The sequence below is a fragment of the Carassius auratus genome, chromosome 30 (assembly GCF_003368295.1).
Source record: "Carassius auratus strain Wakin chromosome 30, ASM336829v1, whole genome shotgun sequence".
In the NCBI taxonomy this organism is placed as follows: domain Eukaryota; kingdom Metazoa; phylum Chordata; class Actinopteri; order Cypriniformes; family Cyprinidae; genus Carassius; species Carassius auratus.
Genome location: NC_039272.1, coordinates 2,001,611 through 2,021,462, shown reverse-complemented (window position 1 = coordinate 2,021,462; position 19,852 = coordinate 2,001,611). Strand labels below are relative to the sequence as shown.

The window sequence follows — 19,852 nt, the reverse complement described above, 5'->3', positions numbered from 1 at the left end:
GCTGTAGTATAATCGGCAAAATTAATGTTTGGAAATGTAAACTGACACACTACAGCAAAAGATACAAATAACAGATTTTTAGCTGGTGAAAATACCAGTGTTCTAATTATTTTGGCCACCACTGTATTTCTGGACTAGGTTTTATAAAAAATAAAAATGAAATATTTAAAAACATATTTCTATTGCAAATTTTCCTAGTAAAAAGAAATATATATTTTATAAAAACATTCATTTCATACTAAGTATAGCTCTCTAGTATAGAGAAATGTTTACTGACATATGGTTCGAAACTTTTTTATATAAAAATTATTATTACGTTATTTGCAGTAGTACTTGTGTACAATGCACATTTCTAAATATTAAGCCTAAAATGTGTTTTAATGTCACCATTGATCAGGATTGTAGATCTTTGAATAACAGAAGTCTTTAAATGCAAGATATTTCAAGTGTGCCTGAAGTATATTTGCAGTAGTTCCACTTCAGCACAAACAAATATACTTGAGTATATCTTTAGCTGCACAATTAAAATGCACAAAATTAGTTGTTTCAATTGAGTAGACTTTAAGTATACCATTTTAGAATAAAAAAGTACAATTACTGAGTATTTTTAACTATGTAAATATCTTCATGTATTTTAAGTATACTTACTCTTAAATAAATGTATTTCAAATATATTTTAGTATATTAATTTTTTATAAAATGAATTATATATTTTATAAAATATTATATAAAATAATATTTAATATAGCCAAATGTGCACTGAAATTGTAAGTAAATTTCACAAACAATTATAAAGAAGCAGCAACACATGAAAAAACAAGAAACTTTTAAGTAGGAAGAGTCAAACTGAATGTTCTCAAAAGCCAAACCCAGCAGTCTTTGTTTTATAGGTAATAAAGGGCCATATTTTGGTTTTGGGAGTCCTTAACAACAGGCTGACATGCATGTAAGGTCAAAAAACACTTTCACTGTCTTGTAATATGCATTTATTTTTACCTTACTTGCTCAACAACTCCCAAACACTGGCTCAATTATTCTTTTTTCCAAACCCCTCTTTTCCATGACGTTAATCTGTGGTGATTGGTCGATTGGGCTCATTTTCATTTCATCATGGGCCTGTGATGCCTGATAAAGCAGTGTTTGTGAGCGCAGTGCTGCTTTGTGTACAGCGTTACCGGGGAAACAGCTATTTTACGGCTCCAAAAGCGGCACCTAGTGGCAAAGAATGAATCTGCATTTTCGTTCAGACCAACGCGAAAAGTCCAACAAGTGGGCGGGCAATATGCTAATGGTTCATGTTGTCGTCAACAGGAAACCTTGGGATTCGTTTTAAAAAAGACTCGATTCAGTGATTCAGAATCAACTCTTTCTTTTGAGAGACAATAACTTTATACACGGTGCATCAGATTTGTTACACACTGCATGAAAGGGAATTAAAATCCATAAGGGCACTTTAAATCTTTAAAATATCAGTTGTTACAGTGTGATTTTTAAGTCTTAGATCAGTTAGAAATAACAGATGTATAAACTCCCTTTTTTAACCTTTTTCCAGTGTCATTGTCTCAGCATATTAAGCTAGAACTGCAGACAGTACTTTATCATAGTAAAAAATGCTTATTATCATGCATAATTTCATTCAATTCTCTGTGAGTATAGCCTCCTTTAAGACACACACACACACACATGCACACACACAATCTCTTCAAGTCCACGCTTCTGGTTTACAGCCCACCATCTCACATCTGTGCTAACACATTACTCCACGCTGATCTAAGAACAGCTGACAAAGGGAAAATGTATCAGGTCCCTCCCACTGAGAGAGGTGAGTCATCGTGAGGAAACCCCTTAGAAAAGGATCAAATGAAACACACATGCTCACAAACATCCAAGCAGTCCATGCTGCTGTTTCATCTTCTGATACACCCCACTGTGGACCACCTGTATTTAAAATTCATCGATCATCCCAGTTGAGCGCACATGAAACGTCATTAATGTCTCTGCTCTCTAGTCTTTTTCTTTCATGACATCACCAATATGTTCTACATCCCCACTCCATTAGAATCTCTATTATATTCTCTATTAGACAGTAAATACAGTTAGAATGTTACAAACATTTTTTTTTATTTCCAATAAATGACATTTTGAATGTTCTATTCATCAAAGGATCCAGAAAATAATACATTACAGTTTTCCTACAAATATTAATCAGCACAACTGTTTTCAACTGTGGTGGTAATAATAAGAATGAGTGCAAGAAATGAGTGTTCTGTTTAGTGAGAGAATCTGACCTTGAGAGCTTCAGGAAGAGCAAGTAATGAGTGATAAAACACTCAGTTCAGATAAGGTTAGGAAGAGCAGAGTCCTTTCCCCACCAATGCAGTCAATTTTTTTTGGGTTTATTAAACTGAAGGCATTCATCATATAAGTTATTTTGCAGTGCTTGAAACAGCACAGGAGAGAATATTTAAATGTAGTCTATCTTCTAAACTGGCCTGACCTCTTTGGTTTTGAGTTCACCTTTATTCTCATGTCCCCTTCAGACAGCCAGTCTATATTAAGAACCACTGTGTTCTTAAAAAATCCCATGAAAAGGCTTGAGTACGAGTACAGTGTTATTTCATATTCAGCCTTCCAGTAGCTCATAGTAGAACACAGTGCTAGCAATGCCAAGGCCATGGGTTTGATTTGCAGGGAAAGCAAGAAATGATCAAATGTGTACCCTGAATGCAATGTAAGTCACTTTGAATAAAAGCATCTGCTGAATAGATGTGAACATGTCCTGGTGAAACAGCGTGTTCTAATGTGATATTTTAAAGAGTGCACGTTTCTTTTTCCTTTCAAATACATGGATTAAAACGATTATGGCCTCAAATCTAACATGAACTAAAAGCCATGAATGTCCAGATTTAGATTTTATGGGTCTGCTTTAATTGTGCCCAACAAAGTTAACTTGATGAATAGATTTGCCAGATTGCAGTGAAACTGAATCTCAACTACAAGTTCTAAAAATTTTTCTCTTGAATAAGAACAATGCAGCGTTCAAACGTAATACTAGTATACTGAAAATGCTTGTATACATTAAGAAACATTCCAAACAGAAATATGCTATTTTGTTCAAACATGATCACAATGCATGCATATATACATATACGTACATACCGCAGGTAGAATAAGTATTGAAAGTAAATATATTTCTTAAGGTGCTGTTGACATGAACTCTTCACCAGTTGTCAGAAACAACCAAAGTGATCCACAAAGAAAGCGAAACAAATAAGTTCAGTGTGTAGTAAAATGGAATAACATAGGGAAAAGGTTTTGAACACGCTTACTGAAATTCACACTTTCTACTGTTTGGACAAACTAGTCAGGTGTGATTTTGACCCATTCTTCCTTACAAACAATCTTCAAATCTTGAAGGTTCTATTTGCCTCTTCTATAAACTATAATCTTTAGTTCTTTCTATAGATTATCTATTGGATTCTAGTCAGGTGATTGGCTGGGCCATTCTACCAGCTTTACTTTCTTTCTCCGAAACCAAATGAGAGTTTCCTTGGCTGTGTGTTTGGGATCATTGTCTCACTGAAATGCTGCCCTCATTTCATCTTCATCCTCCTGGTAGATGGCAGCAGATTTTTATCAAGAATGTGTCAGTACAGTTTTCATTTCATCCTTCCTTCAATTATATGAATTTTGCCAGTGCTACACCTTGATGTTTTGGGGTGATGTGCAGTGAGTGCCATTATTTTTGTCTCATCTGACCAGACTATATTCTCCCAGTATTTCACAGTTCATGCAGCAAACTTTAAATGAGCTTCAACATGCTTTTTATTCAGCAATAGAGTCTGCATACAGGCCACAGCGGTTGAGTGCATTACTTATTTTCTTTTGAAACAATTGTACATGCTAATTCCATGTCTTTCTGAAGCGCTCCACAAGTGTTTTTTCAACTCTTCTGATAATTCTTTTCACTCCTCCATCAGAAATCTTTTGAGGAGCACCTGGTCATGACTGGTTTATGGTGAAATGATGTTCTTTCCACTTCCGGATTATGGCTTTATTGCTCACTGGAACATTCATAAGTATAGAAATCCTTCTGTAACCAATGCCATCAGTATGTTTTGCAACAATAAGGTTGCGAAGGTCTTGAGAAAGCTCTTTGCTTTTACCCATCGTGAAATGCTTCTAGTGTGACACGTTGGTCATCAGAGGAGGAGCAGGATTGCTTTCTAATTATTGATAGATTTCAGCTGGTGTTTTGGCTTTCCATTTTTGCACCTCCCTTTCTTCATAATATATATATATATATATATATATATATATATATATATATATATATATATATATATATATATATATATATATATATATATATATATATATATATATATATTTAATTATTTTTTTTTTTTTTTTTTTTTTTTAATGCAATGTCTTAAGTTTTTTTTTTCTTCTGATGTATTTATGACACAGCAAATTAAAGGTAAGGTTGAACACTTTCTATTATAGGATACAGTATTTAGGACAGTGAGCTCTATTGTATAATGCACATTTTGGCAAATCTATTACAGCTCATCTGGGATTTCCGTGCTAACAGAATTTGTGCACGCTATATACTGCAGAAACAGTGAAATCAGTGTGATGGCAGTTTTTCTGAAGAGGCAAAGTAAAGTGGTAATTCAACACTGACAAGATGGGCTTTTATTCAAACTAAAAACATAAATTGGACTTGATAAAACAGAGCTATGGCATTCCTTTTTGCAAAGATACAAAAATGTGGAAGTATGGTCTGTAGTTTTCTGTTATCTGGCAAACTTGTGCTGACAAATAAATTGAAATCTCTGCGCAGGCAACACAGGGAAAAGTGCACATTGTTAGTTAACAAATACTACTTACATGTAACAACACAAACCCTGTTACAAATCTGAAAAGTTATGCTTTAAATGCCTGACCAAGGCCCTGGTGAATTGTTATTTAACCCTAAAATATGAAAAGATTAAAACAAGTTGAATAGGTTTGCAAATGAAATGCCTAGGTCTCAGGAAAGATTTTATTAGATGAAACAGGTGCACCACTAGGGCTTATGGACTGTGCATTCAATTTGTTAAAAGAGAACAGTGGAGATAAATGCTCTGATAAGCGACAGTAGAGTAGCAGTAACAATGAACCCTAGGAAGAACCACTGCAGACAGATAATCTCCAAATAATACATGTTGACAATGTGTTTTTTTTTCTTTGTTTGATTGTTTTTCTGTTAAACTAAACACTTATCATTGCTACAACCAATATTTAATGCGTCCTTAAGGAATAACCTCAACAACAACAAAAAAATCACTGAACTGCTGAACTAAATGCAGAGCCACAGTCTTACTGTCATCTTGGGGTTTAAGACCCTATCATATGTCAACCTGCATGATGATTTCTCAAATGTAAGCTGTAAAGGTCAAAACTGGGCACTCAGCAGAGTTTTACATTACAAGATGTCTGTAATGTTAGAGGAGGCAGGTTATCATTACAGACATCATCAGCACATGCCACATCTCTGCACCAATGCAAGTTTTTTTTTTATTGGCATTCTACCAAGGGTGAAAAATGAAGAATGAAATATACACATAACAGAAAAATGGCAATGGCAGCGAGCCAAAAACTGAAAATAATAAATACAATTTAGGATAAAAACAGTACACAATAAACACAAAAAAGCAAACCAGTCATGTTGACAGACATTTAATTGTGCAGGATCTTAACAAATTTGATGCAAAGTTTGAAAATAGCAAGCATGCATGCCGGCAAACTGACCCTGGAACAGGTGCTCTGAGGTCTGACAAACTCTTTGTCAGCAGTAATTGTGAAAATTATGCACAAGCAGCTACTTTACAGTTGCACCTGAGACACTGAACCGAGTTCCTGAAAATGGAAACCGTCCTGCGCAACTGGCCGTGAAACCTAGTTCTCTAAAATGCAGAACTAATCAGTGATCCTGCACTGCTTTTAAACAGCATATTTTTCATTTTATTTAGTTTATGAATTTGAAGTATGTCAAGAAGTTATCTTTAGTTTGAGATATCCTCCCAGGTTTGTACACAAAAACAACAGTGTAGACAGATTTACTAACAAATGACTCTTATGAACCAGTACTTTTCTGTTAATCAAAATTCACAAATAGTTTGCCTCTTAACAGCTATCTCTTTTCAGTGAACTAAAAACATATAAATGATTCTTTATGAGCTGGTTCTCTTTAGTGAATCAAAACCAAACAACATGATCAGTGTAATCTGATCTACAAACATGTGAGTTTTATCAGTCATGTCTTTAAAAAAATTAGTTGGACAGGATTTACTGAATACTGCGAACATTGTGTGTGTAAGATTCTGAAGGAAACACAGATTCATTGATTACATTAACTTACATGGCAGTAATACCAATAATAGCAAAGAAAGAGAAAATGATCCATCATGAGACATGAGAGCCATATAATGGACATAAATCTACATGCACCTAAAAAAAATTAATTACAGTAAGGCTGTTTTGGAAAAAAAGATCACAAGCATTATTGATTCTCCTGTGTACACGTATTCATTATTAGATTGGTGGCAAAGGCTATCTGACCTTTGAAATGCTCATTTGGTAGAGAATATGAGCAGCTGAATGTCATGTGCACTAATGCCCTTAAACTTCACTTCAGATTACGTCTGATCTCGCTGGTATTTTGGCCCTCTGTCTCTCCACCACAGCTGCTCCATTATGTTCTACTTATAGCATCTGTGTATCATCCATCAATGTGTCTTTACATGTCATCTGAAGAGGAACATGTCATTGATGGAAAAGGATTTCCAATCAGGTGACTGTGTTGCTTTTTAAAATGCCATCAGTGTTTCCCAAACAGGAAAGGCCAAGTCCACATCCCTGAGCTATGAGTGCATGACAAAACCGGCACGGTCTGCATTCCTGTCTGGAAGCAGCATACGGATACACTCTCTTGCCTTCTTCTGGAGAGTGTGTATGGGGCTGTTTTAACCTATTTGCCTTAAAACTAAGTATAATTGTGACCTTCTCAATACTTAGGTAATTTATACTCAAATAAATAACTATATCAATTCTGGGTTTCCTAGTACTACCTGAACAGACAGTGGTACATATTTGTTTTGTCATTACTAATACTAATATTGTAAATGAACTATGAAGTAACCATTCTAACATGTCGTAGCATATGACAAGAAGAAAAATAATTGTTACCAGTGGCATAAATATTTCTACTTATAATTTAACTACATTTTAAAAGAAGTCATTCTGACTAGTGATTAAATTGATAGTGATATAACAAGTAAAAAGCAACTGTAACTGGTGAACTAATGAGAATTGTTGCTAACCATTGCGACAAACACTATGGTTCTCATAAAAATAAGTACATGTAAGGGTGAAATAGACAATAACTATTAGGATTCTTATTAGTACATAAGAAATAAGTAGGTCAGCTAGTACATATTCTGTATTTTTTTTCTAAATAAAACAAAGATCATTGGAGTTTTTACAAGAAAATGCAATTTAAAGTGCTGTTTAAGTGTCCTTGCTATACATGTTACATGTACTTATTATTATAATAACAATAAATTATGCACAATTACATGCAAGTTACCTTAAGCCTAACCCTAACAATATAGTAAGTACGTGTAGCTAATTAACATTACTTAGTACTTAAATATATAATTACAGTGTAACAAGGACACCTTAAAATAAAGTGTAACAATGTGTTAAATACTGTTTGTTTGTAACAAACCATTTTTAGTTACTAAAACAGATATGGGTAACAGTACTATCAAATTCAAGTAAAAAATGTGCAGTCTGTTCTCTGTAACAATGGAATAGTTATACTTGTGCAAGAGACAAGAAGCAAAGCAATAGGCACTATATGTAGCCTACTGTTAAAAAAGTTAATAGATTGTAGTCAAGCATTGAAAGGAATTGAAACAATTTCTAGTAAATCTGAAAAAAAAAGAAGATACGTATATTAAACCCTATCTAGTCACATAAACAGTGATATAAGTTATTTAAAGGAATAAATGTTCGCAATGGGGGCACTGTTAAAGCTCAGCTGGCTTCCACAGATACCGTCATCCCTCTTCTAGTCCCTAGATTACGCGCATCTGCAGAGCAGCACAGCGCGCGACGGCCTGGTTCTGTCCATGGTGCTAGTTATCACTGCGCGAGGGGGAGATTTATTCACTGAGGCTGGAAGCAGCCTCTCTGTTTCTTTCTCACTGTCACTATCTGCGTGCGCACGCACGAATGCACGTATGTGTGTTTGTTTAGGCGCTGTATGAAACGCCATAACGTCCTTTGTGCCATTATAACCATTTTGGCTAATCTTTTTGCAAAACAGAACACGCATCCCCAGACCACACGCACACCCCCTCTTGCGCGACGCGTGTAGCGCTGTGCGGATCACACACATCATGGTGCGCCGAGCAGACGCGCAAAATGGCACACAAGCGCGATCAATACCTCACTGCAAGGGACTCTTCCCGCTCACCCATTCCTCTCCCACCGGCTATAGGTCATGCAGAGACACTGCGGGGGGCGTATTTTACCTTTCATCCAGTCCAGCACCTGCTTTGGGGACCATTTGCTGATGGGTTCCATGACCAGCGCCATGGCTGGTGTGCGTTGATTTCTCGGTTGAATTGCGTATGGAACGCGCGAACCATCCGAACCCAGAGAAACAGAACGGAACCGCCGTTAGATCACAGGGGCACATGTGATTCCGTTGCATTGACGGAGCCTCGCTGTTGGATACATCCTCGCGGAGGACTGCGACGGTGAGAGATCCGCGCTCGCAACTCTACCCGGCCCCCCCTCCAGCGCTCTCTCCCTCTCTCTCTCTCTCTCCCTCCAAAGTGATCACCTACTTCTCCAGTCTACCGAGTGGAGATGCAGAGGGGAAAATATGTCTCTCGTCCCCCTCCCTTCCGCGCTCACAACGCTGCAGTATCACATGGGTCAGCGGTTCCGTGAGCGCGGGGACTGTTCGGTGACACTACCGATAAACGCTGAACAGCTCCGCTGGGTCCGATACTGAGCGCGACAAGCAGCCGAGTGCTTTGCAAACGACTACTTGGTATGCGTGCTTGTATGCGTCTCTCTCTCTCTCTGGGTTGGACCGTTCTGAGTCTACGCGAGCTCGCTCCTGTGTCCGCGTCTGGAAAAATTATGCGCGCCCGTTCGCTTACGTCACCGCAGCCCAACATCACTCGAATAGCAAAAGTCGGAGTGTGCGCCTGCTGGAACTGCAACCGATCGAGCCAGGGAAACCGGGTCACCCGATAAAATAGACAGAGAACCCAATTCTTAGCTGCTCATTAAAGATCGGAAAGGCACAGAAAGACAATCAGAATGGGGGTCCTGGGGCTCTGGTTATGGAGCAGTAACAGATAAGGACGACCGAGATTATAGAAAAAAAGAAATTCTTTAAAATATACGCATGTGCCTCTAAATATGTACAGTCTTTGGGCTCATATTGGTTTTATATACGCTACTTTTCTCTAAAATATTGAGTTAATGACAGATGTAACCAAATGGAAATTACTAAAATACTTTGTACATTAAATTCAATTCTACATTGTGAAAATCACTATGCAAATACATGATTTGAATTATTCATTGTTTAAATTTTTTTAAGGTGACTAAAAGAAAGAAAATTGCAAAAGCTTTATGCCTTTTTTATTTCAAAATTTCATTTTCTTTATTATTTATTTTATAATTTGCATCTTTTTAATTCAGTCTTCGACTACATAAAATTCGACTGAAGACTGAATTCATTTTAATTCAGAAATTATAAAACTTGCCAAGTACATCTCAAAAGAGGGCGTTGAGTTATTTGTCTATAAATAGCATTTATTTAAAATTAAACATTTTATTATTTTTTTAAATGTAGCAGAAATGGCCATCACATAATTGACCCATATGCATTTACATTCCTGTCCCGTACCACAGGACATCAAAATATGGCAAGGGAATAGAATGAATGTTATTCTAGCCTGAGCCGTTTCCAGGACTAGTGGAGAGAGAAAAAGAGAGAGTTGTCCATCTGGTATTATGGTTTACCACATGGTGCCAGGCTAAAGAGCCCGTTTAGATGCCCACAGAGCAGCTACAAGAGTGTTAAGTAGCCATGTTGGCACAGAACAGATTAAGACACACACGCAAACACATTTACAGTTAACAGTTAATCCTGTTGATGATGCTGTGAGTTTGTCTTCTGTGTGTGGTGCCAGGATATCAGCATGCGCGCACACACACACACACACACACACACACACACACAAACACACACTCATGGCCCATTAACTGTTATGTCGGTGCCTCCCTAAATGTGATGTCAGAATGACGTCAAATCAGTATGTCAGCACATTCATAGCAGTAAAGGCATTTAGGTTTTATTTCTCACATCCATTACTACATTAATGCAATGCTTAAAATAACATATTTGAATGCAGTGCGTGTACTTTAGCTATAATCATCGATGTAATATATACAATTTTAATTTTCACAGCTCTGGATGAAGGGCAATGTCATGGACAGTATGACATAACCTTTCATCTTGACATTGGCCGCCGTTCCCGAAGCTCCCAGAAGAGGGCGCCAGCAATAGATCAGCCAGCGTTTTTTCTCCGTCTGTGTGTAATTTCACAGTATGAACAGCAGGTGTCAGTATTTAATAACAATTATTGAAAAGTTACACATTATTAGAAACATTATAATAAACACAATACAAAAAATAATGGATGTAACTGAATTATGGCAACATAACCGAGGACATAAGTTAATAAAGTTTCAATTTCTTTTCAAACACTTCTTTAGGATAGTGAAAGTGTTGCAGTCAGCAGCCAGACTGAGGGAGAAAAACAACATTTGATTGGCTGTTTAGGAGGAAGTGATAACATCTATAAAGGTCTATACACAGTATACACATGACTGTGTGATTTTGGTTCCTCTTCTCCCAAAGTATCTTGTGCTATTAATGTCGATGGAGGCTACAGTGGAAGAGGCTTGGAGAGGATGGGACAGATATTTTGATCTTTCTGAGTTTGCAATTGTTTTGAAAACACAATTTGTTATTCTCTGAAGGTTGGAAAGGGTGAATTTAGAGAAATATTAATTAAACTGTCAACAAAATTTGTAAATTAAGCAACAAAAAAAAAACAGCTTACAGTTTACAATTGGGGGCTAAGCAAGGAAGCATTAAATTGATCAAAAAGTTACAGTAAAGACATTTATATTGTCACAAAAGATTTCTATTTAAAATAAATTCTGTTCTTTTGAACTTTCTATTCATCGAAGAATCCTGAAAACAAATTATGTATTATAATTTCCACAAAAGATTTCACAACTATTTTCTGAATTGATAATAAGAAATATTTCTTAAGCTGGAAATCTGCATTTTAGAATGATTTCTGAAGGATTGTGACACTGGAGACCAGTGATAAAAACTGCTGAGAAATTCAGCTTTGCCATCACAAAATAAAGTTTTTATATAATGAATATATTAATTTGTTTTATAAATTTATAACAAAAAAAACTTATTTTAAATTGTAATTATATTTAACAATGTTGTGGTTTTATTTTTGATCAAATAAATGTATATATATATATATACATTTACATATATATATATATATTACATATATATACATATATATATATATAGTGTATAAATTTACACAGATTAAGTCACTATTTCTCATGTTAACACAAATTATATAAATCAAATGCCTATACTTTCGAAACATGATGTATGTTAAAAGGATAGTTCACCCGAAAATGAAACGTTGATGTTTATCTGCTTACCTATCTGCTGTGTACTTCATTGTTATCATAGTTATCAACATGCCACAAGTGCTGTCAGTATTGCATACAGAACATTCCTTTAACAACACAGATAACTTCAAGTATTTGTGTGTTGGGCAAAAATCAGGAGCCCAACATCAGAAATGTTACAAGGGCAGGATCTCTGTGTATTTCATGTGGTGGCTTACTCAGCTTCTGAGATTCGCAGCACAGGTGAGCTGAAGTGTGATGTGGCTGGTGCTGAACAAGCGCTTAAATACTGCACAACATTATTGGATGAAGAATCCAGCTCTTCTTCCTGACTGGGTGTCTGTTCTTTGGCTACAGTCAGGCTAGTAGACACCAGTGCCGGCATGACGTCAGTGCTCAGCAATGATGATCCACAGCACGCCATGTTATGCATGTGCTGACAAAACACCTCCAGCATTTGGACTTCTAGATAGCCATTCAACATGGAGTTGGTAAGCCTTCTCTCCCAGCCAGGACTCTGAACACTTTCCATGACAAGATACTCCTCGTCCGGCTGGGTTACAGCCTCTGCCTGTTGACCTGCTTCCAGAGAGGGTTCCAGAGAGCTTAGGTCCTGTGATTGTAGCAGTGGCCCGGCGTCTGGTGGGTTGAGCAGGTCTGGGTTATGAGGGCTGCAGTGCTCCAGCCGGCCACCAGCAAGCCGGAGGTCTGGATAGTTTTTGCAGAAGCTGGGACAGCACCAGGAGCCAAACAGCATCATGCCCAAGTGATCCTCCCCGCTACAGCTGAGAATGGGCATACCGTTGCTGGGTGCAGAGGCTCGGTACTTCCCTTGCTTTTCCAGGCATTCAGGCCTGCCAGCTGACAGGAAGAGAAAACAGGTCAGGCACTGCTATAACAGCCTCATCTTTTAAAAAAAAGCCTGAAGCAAAGTGTCTTAGTTCACTGAATGACTGTTTTAATTTCGCCATACAAATGCCGCTTTTGTGCAATTCACTTCACAATTCACAGCTAAATGAGGAAGCACTTGGAAAAGTTTGACAAAATGTTCTTATTTAGTTTTTATTTTATTTAAACCTCTTATTTTAAGCCTCTTTTGCATTGTCATAGCTGTAAAGCTGAATTGGAAAATGAACAAAGATGCTAAAATGGGCTTTGTGAAGAATGGTACACATTTTGTTATGCACTATTGCACGTTACTATCACTTAAAGTCGACATGCAAATTACATTCTGATCATCTTCTTCTTAATTGCAAAGTGAACCTGAGTAACGAGTCAAAAAAGAAATTTTGTCAATGTGGAATTGATTGAATCGTCTTGCGAGTTGATGCAGTCTCATGTGATTGACAAGTTGTTGGGAGGGGAAGTTAATGTTTTTGATTAAACAGGGGCACACGAATCTTTAAAAAAAACATTGATATCCATCTTTTATAATAAACACCTTGATATTTCATGAAAAATAAGAATTGTCCATCTTGATTGTTTCATGGTGACTTTAAATGCATGGTTCATTCCAAAATAAATGTGTTGTGTTCATTTACTCACCCTCATGTCATTTAAAAACTTGCATACATATTTCTTTCTGCTATGTAACACAGAATATAATGTTTTGAAAGGCTCAGTGTTTTTTGTCTATAAAAATAAAATTGTCTTGGACCCCATTTATTTACATTGTATGGATATTCAATTGACAAAAAGTCTTCTTTTGTATTCTAAGAAATCATACAGGTTTGTAATGACTTAATTTCCATTTTGTACATTCTGCATTATAATTGTTCTGTAAACTCTACTCAGTTTAACACCTACATTTATGTGGCTTTTCAGTCTGTGAGCAAAAATGCTCAGCAGCATCACACTTCCCTCCTAAAATTTATTTTTACATATACTGACTGTTCCTTGGACCTGGGCCACTTTTGTATTCTATAATTAATTTTCCTCTATTGTTCAAATTAAATAGCTAGTTTCCATTACCTGGAATAAAAACAAAAATCTCTTAATGCCAACAGTCAGATTAACATACATTTATTTTTACACAACTTCATCCTAATAACCCAGAATGGTCTCTCACCTCTCACAGTTCGTGGTGTCAGAGGAGATCTGGCAGCGGCGTTCGCTGCACAGGGGTCAGGACGGGTCATGGGGGCGGATGAGTGTGTATGAGCACGTCCATCATGATTTGTGATGTCTTCTGCGCAGTTCAGAACATGAAGGAAGGCTTCTCCGAGCATGATAGTATTTCTATAGTCTTTGATGATAGCCTCCTACACAGAAAAGCAGCTTCAAATGAAACAACATTTTAATACTTACATCATAAAACTGCGCATAATCAAACATAACATCAAGCATAAAATGAAATCAAACTGAAAAGAGGAATTTACCAGAACTGAATGACCGAGTTATGGAAACTTCGCACACACACACACACACTGAACATACTGATTGCACTTCCTTCCTCTATAAAATGATTTATATTAAAAGGATTAGAAGAATGAAATGACACAATTTTAAGGTAATGTTCATCCAAAAATGAAAATTCTATTCACCCTCAAGTTGTTCAAAATTTGTATGCATTTCTTTCTTCTGTTGGACACAAAATCAGATATATTGAAGAATTTTTACAACCAAACAGTACAGACATCCACAGTATGGACAAAGAAAAATACTTTGTGAGTCAATGGCTACCATCAACTGCTTGGTTACCAACATTCTTCAAAATATTTTATTTTGTGTTTAACAGAACAAAGATCATAAAGGTTTGGAACAAGAGAAGGGTGAGCTAATGATGACAGAATTTGTTTTGGGGTCAAATTTTCCTTAAAGACTTAGAATTTAGAAGATTACTACAATTTTATCACTTTAACCAGATCAATTAAATAACCCAAATTTACTGTTCAAATCCTTTAGACAACAAGTGAACAAAAAAACAGCATATAATTATATAGTCACAACTGTCTATTTATATAAGCTATATAATAAAAGAAGCTTACCAAATGTTTTAGAGAAGGATGCCTTGTAGGCTTATGACTACAGAAACAGAAATGTTTCCAATGTATAGTCACTTTTGGATAGTCAGTTTATCTATCTATCTATCGCTGAGATGTTTTCTCTCATCGGGTGTCTCTGCTCTGTGTAGCAACAGAGGAAGTAAGCAGTTATATATCTCGCGCGCACACACAAACACATCCGCACCCAAACACTTACACAGATTAGGCATCTGCTTTAATAAAGCAGAACTGAGAAAAGTCTTGTGGCTTTCCTTCTCTATAACAGATTACCACATACTAACCGAAAGTGCAAAAAGAGCTAACTAAGATACCTAAGATACCTCTGCTCACCTGCTTCAAGAAATTTAGTCAGCAATTAGTTAACTTCACTAAGGCAGAGATGCTGTGGCCATACAGTGCACACGGACAGTTATGAAGGAGGCTGACTTTATTACCGGGCTTAAACGGTATGCTATTCCTCCTCACTTCAGTATTGTGGGGCAGAGCTTTATTTAGTACAGAAGGCGCGTAAAACTATAGGTTTTTAACGTGTTGGAAGGGGAACTTTATGCAGGAAGGTACGCCGCTGGATTTACAGCTCAGGATTTCGCGCGTAAAAGCACAGCGGAGGTAAGAATCTGCCTCTTCAGTGGCGGACCTAGACGCCCGCTGATTGGACAAGCGAGACGTCAGTCACAGCGTGGCCCCGCCCCCACCCTCCCATTCAACCACTGGTTCTAATGTAGCCCTGTGTTTACTACAGAATTAGTGCATAGCGGACGACAGTCTCCTGAACTGTGAACTCCGAATCACAAAAGATAACCTGTTAGTTTTGCATAAAAGAAGAAAAATATCCCAAACTCAACATGCCCAAGAGAAAGGTATGTAGAAAAGCCGAGCGCGGCGTACGGCTACACTTTTCCCCTTACTAATCAGTCGTGAAATTAGGAAGCCCTCGAGACAATGTTTTTTTAATAAAAAACCAGGCGACTTCTTTAGAATCAGTGAGCAGGTAAAAAATCGTTGTCATTTTTCCGATTTTTTCCCGCCGGATCGCGGTGTTTTTGTCGACGGTGGGGCGTTAAGCAGAAGGGTTTTAGTGGAGCAGAGCTGTGCTGAAGCTCGGCTTGATCTCATGCCCGTGGAACCGCAGCCATGCTGCCCTCTCTCTCTCCATCTCCAGCACAGCGCGACGCGAAAACCGACGATTATAAGCGCAATCGTGCCTCAGTCGCCGTCGAATTGTGATTAAAAAATAGCTGGATAGCTCTAATTTTCTGAATGGTGTCAATTTTGCGAAAAGACGGTCGCGTTTTTAAACAATTTTAATGCATTTTCTTTGTTCGCCGTGGAAGAGGGGTGTCATGACGCCTGCTTGCCGCCAGGCGGCAGCGCTGAGGCGGGATCATCGCGCCCCTCCTCCTTATTAAAATGTGGAGCCCGAGTGAAATGCTCCATGAAAAATAATTAATAAAAAAGTCGACGCACCATTTTGCGCTTCTGTCCGCTGAAAAAAAACTTATTCACGAATATTCAGTTAAAGCTCAATAAAGCACGAAAAAGCTAAAAAAAAAAAAAAAGTTTTGTCAAACCAGCATGTTGCTCACATTTACAAACGTGCAGAACAGCACATCCCAATGTTTCTACAAGTTTCATTTTTGTTTTTCCCGCCCTTTATGTTAATAAAATCGTAGCTCATGTACTAACTTGTGATATTTGTTTTGCTGATTTGCAGGGAACTGATGGAGAAGTCAAGGAGGAGGTGAGAAAGGAAAATTACTAAAATTTCTAAAGCAATTATGGGTTGCATATTCAATTAATCAAAACCAGTATTTTATGTATACATTTACATTTATTTATTTAGCAGAAACTTTTATCCAAAATCGAATTACAAACAAAAAACACAAGTAATTTGTCATTAGAGCAAGTAATTATTTGTAGTACACTGTGCCAAGTTTAAAGTATAAACTTGCTAAATACACAAACTATAAGTGACATGAGAACAAGGAACAATTCTTTATTTTTTTTATTTTAATAAATATGATTTCCAATATATAAATCATACATGTCCTCCTATAATATTTTTTTTTTCTTTCTTCCTCTTGTAGCCTCAGAGAAGGTCTGCTAGATTATCAGCGGTAAGTTATTCTATCAGAGATTTTTATTGTTACCATTATTCATTGTTTTTAAAACTTTTCTGATCTCAAAAGACTTGAGGAACTTTAAATATAGCTTGGAAATAGTTTTAACACTTCTTGTGTTAATTGAAAATTTAAATTACCACTGATCTCAGAGCAACAAGGTCAGAAAACATAATATCTGCCCAAGTTTTTATTTTCAGCATTTTTTTTTTTTTTTTTTAATTCAGCATAATTGCCAGTCATTTAAGATGATGTGTTGAATTCAGGATAAAGCAGAACAACATAGGCCATTCTGTGCATTATTTCAACTTTTTATTATGAACGTGTATTGTTTACATATTATTTTTTTTATATCAAAAAGTACATTTGTGGATTAATAAATCATGTTATTGTATCCCTTCAGAAACCAACACCTCCAAAACCTGAACCCAAACCGAAAAAAACTCCCAAGGTATTTATGCTATTCATAAACGCATGACGCTCATGTATCACTCATCTGTCTCCATGCTTTGGTGTGTAATCTCATATGTATTTCTCTATATTCATTCTTTTGCTCTGTCGTTTCCTCTCTGGCAGAAAGAGAAGGAAGTGAACGATAAAAAGGAAGACAAGAAAGCAAAGGCAAAGGCTGAGGAGTCCAAGGAGGAGAACCAATCAGAAAACGGGGAGACTAAGACCAATGAGGTGTGTGTGTGTGTGTGTATATATATATATATATATGTGTGTGTGTGTGTGTGTATACAATAAGTCTACCTCAAAAAGCACCTATCATACATAAACATGTCATGTGTATGTACGTTTTATTTCAGATTGCCGAAGTACTTAGTAACATAGTTCAAATAATTCCTCAGAAAGACACTGACAGTTTAAACTAAGGAGAATTTTCTTATGTTGACCTCCTTTTTTGTAAAGAAAGATTCTGATTGGTGCAGAGGCAGTCCTGCTTGATTCTGATTGGTTGTCTGTTTTATTACACAGGTTGAGAAAACTCCAGACGAAGCGGCAGAGGCCGAGAAGGAGGACCCGAAGACAGAGTAGCACCACATCTGTCCATCCATCCGCCCGTCCATCCTTTGCCTTTCCCCTCTTACCTTTCTTTTATCTTCCTCTCTCTTTCCCAATATTCTCTCTCCCTCTCCAGCTCTCTCAACAACCTCCTCTCTGCCCATCACCACCAGAGGAATATTTTTATCAGCGAATTTGTAAATACTGGTTCAGGTTTTTAGCACAAAAATGCTGACTAAACGACTAAATGAGTCTTGTGTTCGGCCGCGGCTGTATCAGGTGTCTACAACGTGAGAGGTGTGGAAAAAGGCGGCGTCTTTCTTTCGTTTTGTTGATTTTCTGTTCTGTTTTTCTCTCTTCTTTTTTTTTTTTTAAGCGGATGGTTTGTAGATTGGTTTTGGAGTGGGAGGTGGGAGGAGGCTCTCAGTCTGTATGTCCGTTAGTGCTCGTGATGTTTCTCTGGAGTCTGTGATGTTTCTGTATGGGGTTTGTTTTATTTTTCTTTTAAACGTAATTGATTGTCTTTAAGAAAGAGGAACAAGTTCAGCAAATGGAGAAGAAAAGAGAGAAAACAACTATAAAGACAAACTGCTTACATTCCAGGTTCAGCATTAGATGGTGACTCCTGGCTTTTTAAGAATCATACCACCTTTGCAATTTGTCGAAACATAACTGGGCCAGAAAAACCCTTCTGTTGTTATAGAGGACTTTTTGAAACTACGGGATTCAAAGAAAAATAATTTAAAGTGTTTTTTGGAATTTTTTTAACTCTGAAAATTCATCTTAGTGTCCCCTATAATGCTTTCGGTCTCACTCAATAAAAATCCATCATTGGAGTTTTCCTCACAATGTCTGCTGTGGTCTTTTACACTGACTGTATATTATACAATTGTAAATTATTATTGTTAAGGAATTAAAAACTGGTTTCTATGCAAATGCTGTTCTATAATCAGTTATTATGTGTTAATAAGTGGTTGATGCAGTATATATATAATTGTATAACTCATAGCAGACTTTACTTTATTTATATCTTAACAAATTATCCTAATCACTTACAGTTTAGACAAAAAGATGCAAAAGTGCAAATATAAGTTATGGCTCGACTAATATGCATAATACAGAATAGGTTTTTACTTTGAAGGTCTTTGCGTATTCCATGAAAAACTAAATTCCACATTCTGCTAACGGGTGAGTATTTTCTCAAGCTAATGTCCTTTGAAATCATTTATACTGTTTTAGCAAATGAAGACAAAACTTTATTTCTCAAGATTTAAAAATATTAATTTTGTACCTATTTTCCATCAGTTAAAATGCATTAAGACGAAGCAGGCCTGCAAATATACTGGGATGACGAGGGACCGCTCTTTGTTCATTTGTACATTTTCCACTCCCCAATTTTATTGGTGTTTCTTTCTTTCTTATTTGCACTTATGATTGCTGCTATAAATGTATATTAAGTGTATCATGTTCAATTTAAAACGGTTATGAGAAAAAGTGGAAAGAAAGCATAAAAAGTATTCAGAGAAAACAATCATCAGGTAAACTTTTATGGCTTTAGAAAAAAAAACTTTTTGAATGTAGAGTAAGAGAATTGAGAGCATCTCTCTCATTTAAACACCATGTAAATGCATTCACACAGCTTCAAAAGCTATGATTCGAAGTCTTGCGGAGTCTGTAGTTGATGAATGAACAGAAGCATGCAATACCTCTTAAGATAAAATCATCTGAGAGGCAATAGACTGACAGCCTAGAAATAATTCTGTTGAGGCCTGCTTTTCACAGCCATGCAGAAAACATCATATCAGGACAAAGAAATTTGTGTTTACATTTTTAATAACTTTTTTTTGTATTAAATCACAGGTTAAATGCACGTGAACCCAAGCATACAACAAAGGCAATATTGAAAAACAT

The 19,852-nt window shown here is 36.7% G+C and overlaps 3 protein-coding genes across 6 annotated transcripts in view; 1 reads left to right on the top strand and 2 right to left on the bottom strand.

Annotated features, from left to right (window-relative positions):
- Window positions 1-9,196, bottom strand: part of LOC113048830 (connector enhancer of kinase suppressor of ras 2) — a 35,913-nt gene extending 26,717 nt beyond the window's left edge. For both annotated transcript variants that reach the window (XR_003276541.1, XM_026210721.1), the window contains exon 1: window positions 8,586-9,196. Coding sequence is in view for 1 of the 2 variants with exons in the window: in XM_026210721.1 (XP_026066506.1) it covers window positions 8,586-8,649 (64 nt within the window). In the remaining variant the exon portion in view is untranslated. The remainder of the gene's footprint in view (window positions 1-8,585) is intronic.
- Window positions 9,197-11,696: 2,500 nt separating this feature from the next.
- On the bottom strand, window positions 11,697-15,314 carry LOC113048827 (uncharacterized protein CXorf21 homolog). 3 transcript variants are annotated; one of them, XM_026210719.1, is made up of 3 exons: window positions 15,147-15,314; window positions 13,880-14,072; window positions 11,697-12,672 (listed from the first exon to the last, which is right to left on the bottom strand). In XM_026210719.1, exons 2-3 carry the CDS (start codon window positions 14,037-14,039, stop codon window positions 12,026-12,028), a joined length of 807 nt encoding a protein of 268 aa, XP_026066504.1. In that variant the 5' UTR covers window positions 14,040-14,072; window positions 15,147-15,314; the 3' UTR covers window positions 11,697-12,025. The 3 variants fall into 3 exon arrangements, with proteins under 3 accessions (XP_026066504.1, XP_026066503.1, XP_026066502.1); XM_026210718.1 differs by lacking the exon at window positions 15,147-15,314 and adding an exon at window positions 14,799-14,958 and having other exon boundaries at window positions 13,880-14,088; XM_026210717.1 differs by lacking the exon at window positions 15,147-15,314 and adding an exon at window positions 14,799-14,958 and having other exon boundaries at window positions 11,698-12,672.
- Window positions 15,315-15,510: 196 nt separating this feature from the next.
- hmgn7 (high mobility group nucleosomal binding domain 7) lies at window positions 15,511-18,787 on the top strand. The gene is made up of 6 exons (XM_026210720.1): window positions 15,511-15,676; window positions 16,531-16,557; window positions 16,904-16,933; window positions 17,340-17,387; window positions 17,513-17,620; window positions 17,915-18,787. Exons 1-6 carry the CDS (start codon window positions 15,662-15,664, stop codon window positions 17,972-17,974), a joined length of 288 nt encoding a protein of 95 aa, XP_026066505.1. The 5' UTR covers window positions 15,511-15,661; the 3' UTR covers window positions 17,975-18,787.
- Window positions 18,788-19,852: the final 1,065 nt, after the last annotated feature.